The sequence below is a fragment of the Manduca sexta genome, chromosome 25, assembly GCF_014839805.1.
Source record: "Manduca sexta isolate Smith_Timp_Sample1 chromosome 25, JHU_Msex_v1.0, whole genome shotgun sequence".
NCBI lineage: Eukaryota > Metazoa > Arthropoda > Insecta > Lepidoptera > Sphingidae > Manduca > Manduca sexta.
Window position 1 is genome coordinate 15,047,155 of NC_051139.1, and position 6,000 is coordinate 15,053,154.

Here is a 6,000-nt window from a genome sequence, read left to right on the forward strand (position 1 = left end):
GGGCGGGGCGGGGCGGGGGCAGCGCCGCTCACTCCGAGCACACGCGCCACGCGCGCACGTCGCCGCCGCTGCAACACACCGACGCTTGTACCCGCGGGCTACTACACCTACACTTATATCGACAAGGGACTCGACACCTTTATCAAGGTATTCTATCTATATATATAAAAATTAATCACTATTTCCCTTGGTCACGCCATCACGCGTGAACGGCTGGACCGATATCACTAATTTTTTTTCTTCTGTTTGTTATTGTCAGGAGAAGGTTCTTATGAAAGAAAAAATTCAAAAAAATTGCGCAGAAAATTAAAAAAATTAAGAAAACTTAACGACAATATTAATTTTACATAACGGTCAGTGGTTTAAAATAACTGTCAGCGATCGACAGAATGCGCGCGTGCATTCATAGTTAAGACAGGACGCCTGTCAGGTCAGCTAGTTCGGGATATTTTGTAATTATTTTATTGCTTTTCCGTGACACTCCACCAGATACCCTTTGAACCGTAACAGGTAGTCGGCTGGTTTATTTATGTAAACTGCTGCATCTAATATTTTGCTGACATTGCGAGAAAATTCATGAAAACATGTCGATTGCTTAGATAACAATAAATTGAAGCAGTTTTCTGGATGACCTGCGATGGCACCGAAATTGTTGACTATTACGCTGAATTGATAAATTTAGTATATATGGACGAATAAACCCTGCAAACCGTGTATGTATTATTTAAAATAATTGTCACGATAAATTGATGTATAACAATAGTATAATTGGAGTGAGCGTGAAGCGAAGTCGCAGCATACGTACTTGCCGGCGGTGTAGAGCACGCGCAGCGCGTGTCGCGGATGCGGGCGCAGCGCATGCGCAGCGTCGGGCAGCGCGGCGGGCGGCGCGGCGGGGCGCAGCGAGGCGCTCCACAGCCGCAGCGCCGCGTCGCGCCCGCACGACGCCACCACGCGCTCCGCCTCCGGCCCCACCACGCACACGCCCGTCACCCAGCCCTTGTGCGCGTTCATCACGCTCTGCACAATGCACACACATCACAATATGGTCCTTCGAACCAAATACACATTAACAAATATCAATTCTAATACTCAATAATTCCAAGCGTATACAAAACTTGATGTATAAACTATGATGCCAATACGGCACTATAACATTGTTATTTCTAACTTTTAATCAACATTAATATATTTGCCTTTTTATGACCAAATATACGATTACTACAACACAAATGACTGACATGTGTAAGCGAGTTGTCGGTGAGACTCCACCGCTTGAGGCTGGTGTCCCTGGAGGCGCTGTAGAGCACGTCGTCGCAGAGCGCGAGCGCCTGCACGCCGTCGTAGTGCGGCGGCTCGAGCAAACGACGATTACTCGCTTCCCAACCGCCTGCAATTATACAAAATGGTATCAATATTCTTTCCATTAATTTAAGTATAGCGTTTCGTATAGTTGTAATCAGATTAAATAATAAAACAGTCTGTTTTTGATTGCCTCGGAAGGCAAACGATCTAACGACCTAACTGATGGTAAGTCTTCAACATCGCACATAAACGTCGATAATCCCCGAGACAGCCAATTTTAAATCGTTTTCTACTCTTTGTATTAATTTTACATAAGCGTACATTTGAGCATGTTATTATGAATCAACTAAAATTTAGTTAAGTGTTACAATTCTGATCTATTAGTCGTCTACGAGCAAATGAATCAACAATATAGTCCTTCGAGGTGATTGCAAGTTGTTCCCAGCTCATTAGTACCACACACTGATTCTCGGCAAATATTGCAAGCATTTCAAAGAGAACAATTAACCTGCGTTTATTGTTTATACCTCTAGGGATGTAACGGAGTGGTCCTTCGAGTCGATCGCGACGACGTCTCCGATGGTTTCAGTACCCTCCGAACTCTGACTATCACACCTCAAGGATGTCATGCTACTAACCTGCTGCTTACGCCCGCATTTTCAACGTTCCGACATATTGGTCCTTCGAGCTGTTCAAGAAAATATCCCTCGACTAAAATATCCCTCCATTGATACTAGTACCCCCCGAAGTGTGTCGACCACACCTTAAACATGACAATACTAACCTGCATCTTGGGGTTGCATCTCCAGGGTTCTGACGTAGTGGTCCTTCGAGCCGGTCGCGACGAGATCGCCGTTGGTGCCCATGCCCAGTGCGAGACACATGACTGCCGCCGCGTGGCCTGACCACACTTTGCAAATGCTCTCCAACCTGTGATGAACAACTGTGTAGTTGAGGAGGTATTGAAGATTAATAGGTGTTGAATATACGCTAATGTCTTGTATACCTTTATTGCTAATGATTTTAGTTTTTGTGGTCAATAATCGAAGTAATATTGTCAGTATTACTTTTTTTGTTCGTGAACTAACACTAATATAACATTGGATATTAATAATCATTGCATTCTGTTGGTTTCGCTACATATGCTAAAACCATAAGAGAGATATAGTTATTAGGCCATGATTCGTATGTCATATATCTTTAGGGTAGGTTCTTGTAGTGGATTTGTTAAAGTTGAAGAACAGGAATGATATGGTATATGATGTGGTAGTGGTAAACATACATGCGCAGATCCCACAGCCGCAGCTTGTCCCCGGCGGCGGTGTAGAGGCGGTGCGAGTGCGCCAGCGCCAGCGCCGTCACCGCCACCTCGCCCGCGATGCCGCGGCTCGACGGACACGGCCCGCTCACGCCAGACGACCTGGCAAACACGTGGGAATAAATTATCATATTTTATTCCAACAGAATTTTTTTCTTGCAAGCGACACTCCGTGCGAATAGGTGCCACTTAACTATACAAAGAATAATATTGAGTACAACACACATGCTGCCAAACAATTTGCAATCTCTGATGAATTTATGAAAAATATACATATGCTACAGTTTGCAACCTCTGATGAATGTAAATTTGAAGTAATCTAGTCAGTGTAGGGCATTATGGGACACTTTAAGGACATACAAGTTAGATGCTATGTAGGGCTTTGTTATATGAAATCCTCAGGAGCATTGATAGTACCTGACGAGGTAAGTTAGTCTGATATGACTGGATACTTTATTTCCCATTCACAAACAGGTTAAGTATAGTATAGTTATATAGTTCGGTACCAGAGCGTGGTGAGCGGCGTGCGGCTCCTGGTGTCGAAAAACCGCACGGCGCCGCCCGCCGCCGCCAGCAGCAGCCGGCCCTCGCCGCGCCCGTCCGCCTCGCCCGCCGCCAGCGCCGACACCGCGCCGCCGCACCAGCCGCGCCACGCCTCCGTGCCCAGCGACAGGTCCCAGCCGCGGACCGTGCGGTCTGGAACATATACAATAGGCATTTACTATTAAATCGATCACGCGCCCCACAACGTTCCCTAATCGCTTACAATGTGTATGAGCAGCATGAATGTACACACTACGATGGTTAACATCGGGAACTGGGCCCTTATTCTGTATGATAGTGTAAACGCGTAACGCGGCCGTGTCCTAAACATGATGCGTTGTGTTACGTGCTTGTTACGCACTGTTAAAATAATGTGCGGGATAGAGAATAAGGCCCCTGCTTGGACCATTCCCCTTAGCCTACGACACTCCTTCTTAAATGGTGAGTAGGGCGAGACTTCGTGGATGAAATGACCTATATTACTATTTATTATTTTAAGTAAAGTGGGTTCAAAAGATAAAATAATGATATATCGTGATATTATTTGTATGGTAAATGTTTATTTAGTTATTATGTAGTTTTTCCATGCCCGTAATGCATATCGCGGTATCAGACGTTTCACATTAAAAAAAAATGCTTTCTTGAGCCCAGCTAAATCATTAAACACGTACTTAAATCTTGTATGATTACTAATGGCATGACACAAAATCAAAGACTTCCTCACCGACGCCCCGCTGTACAGCAGATGGTGTGTAGCCGCGAGCGCGAGCGCGGCACCCGCGTATCCCTCCACCACGTGCGTGCACTGAATCCACGCGTTCGAGCTGGTCATACCGCCACTAATGCGCTGCCAATGAATTATACAGTTTATTGTGTTGTTGTTATAGTTGCAATTTTATTGATTACTAGCTTTTGCCCGCGGCTCCGCCCGCGTTATAAAGTTTTTCGGGCTAAAGTTTTCCGTTATAAAAGTCACGCTATATATTTTACCGGGAGCCTATGTTCTTCCCAGGGTCTCAAACTGTCTCCATACCAAATTTTATCCTAATACGTTGGGTAGTTTTTGAGTTTAACACGTTCGGGCAGACCGATGCAGCGGGGACTTTGTTTTATGATATATTTTTGTAGAACTCTTTAAGAGGAACAATCCCGTCATACATTATTGTTGCATAACTTTAACCGTTTACGCAGCGCACGCAACAGAGCTCTCAAAACTAATAAATTGTCCCCGTTTTTGCATCATGTTTCATTACTGCTCCGCTCCTATTGGTCATAGCCTGACGATATATAACCTATAGCACTCCAGGAACAAAGGGCTATCAACACAAAAATATTTTTTCAGTTCGAACCGGTAGTACCTGAGATTAGCGATTACTGCTCCGCTCCCATTGGGCATAGCGTGATGATATATATAGCCTATAGCATTCCAGGAACAAAGGGCTATCCAACACAAAAAGAATTATTCAGTTCAAACTCCTAGTTTCTGAGATTAGCCATTACTGCTCTGCTCTATTGGGTATAGCGTGATGATATATAGCCTATAGCACTCCACGAACAAAAGGCTATCCAACGCAAAAAGAATTTTTCGGTTTGGACCGGTAGTTCCTGAGATTAGCCATTTCTGCTCCGCTCCTATTGGGTATAGCGTGATGATATATAGCCTATAGCATTAACAAACAAACAACACAAACAAACAAACAAACAAACAAACTCTTCAGCTTTATGTAATAGTATAAGAAGTATAGATTTGTTCAGTAATATAAAGGTTCTTAATTTAAATATAAGTTAATGGAAATATTGAAATAAAAATATTTTTCCGTTTTTATACTTGTATTAAATATAGCCTATATATATAGCCTATAGCATTCCAGGAACAAAGGGCTATCCAACACAAAAGAATTATTCAGTTCAGACACCTAGTTACTGAGATTAGCCATTACTGCTCTGCTCTATTGGGGTTATGGCGTGATGAGTATATAGCCTATAGCACTCCACGAACAAAAGGCTATCCAACGCAAAAAATTTTTCGGTTTGGACCGGTAGTTCCTGAGATTAGCCATTACTGCTCCCGCTCTATTGGGGTATAGCGTGATGATATATAGCCTATAGCACTCCACGAACAAAGGGATATCCAATGCATAAAGAATTTTTCAGTTCGGACCGGTAGTGCCTGAGATAGGCATTACTGCTCCGCTCCTATCGGGTATAGCGTGATGATATATAGCCTATAGCACTCCACGAACATAGGGCTATCCAACGCAAAAAGAATTTTTCAGTTTGGACCGGTAGTTCCTGAGATTAGCGCGTTCAAACAAACAAACAAACAAACAAACAAACAAACAAACAAACTCTTCAGCTTTATATAATAGTATAGATAATGAGTATAGATGTGTAAAAATTTCCTATAAATTATGTGACGAATTGACATTGTGGCAATTTGTAGATGATTCTTAGTATAATATGTAAGTATGGAATTATAGTTGCCAGTTTCTAGTATAATTTACCATGCTTTCCTACAAGGATTGAAAATGATGGAAAGAAAAGCGTAAACAAACAACTTAACAAATACCGTATCGAGAGTGAACACTTAGATTCAGCCTATTTATACTTTATCATACTTAAAAATCATAAAACAATTTTCGCTGTGCGTACCTTCTGCGCCAGCTCGCTTGACGACACCCTGCGGCCGAGGTTGTCGTCCGGCGCCGGCGAGCCGCAGGAACACGTCGTCGTCGCGCGCGCGGCGCGTGGCGCCAGGCGAGGCGGGCGGCGTGCCCGACGCCGCGCCCGCCTCTCTGCGGCAGTCGCACGTTACAACCACGCCACATCCGACA

The 6,000-nt window shown here is 43.9% G+C and overlaps 1 protein-coding gene across 1 annotated transcript in view; it reads right to left on the minus strand.

The window, feature by feature from the left end:
• The window catches only part of LOC119190580 (kinesin-like protein KIF21B), a 56,783-nt gene that overhangs the window by 6,106 nt on the left and 44,677 nt on the right, over nucleotides 1–6,000 (minus strand). Inside the window, exons 3-8 of the mRNA XM_037442793.1 lie at nucleotides 5,819–5,961; nucleotides 3,130–3,319; nucleotides 2,588–2,725; nucleotides 2,090–2,235; nucleotides 1,242–1,390; nucleotides 806–1,020 (exon numbers count right to left, since the gene is read on the minus strand). Coding sequence (XP_037298690.1) covers nucleotides 806–1,020; nucleotides 1,242–1,390; nucleotides 2,090–2,235; nucleotides 2,588–2,725; nucleotides 3,130–3,319; nucleotides 5,819–5,961 — 981 coding nt within the window. The remainder of the gene's footprint in view (nucleotides 1–805; nucleotides 1,021–1,241; nucleotides 1,391–2,089; nucleotides 2,236–2,587; nucleotides 2,726–3,129; nucleotides 3,320–5,818; nucleotides 5,962–6,000) is intronic.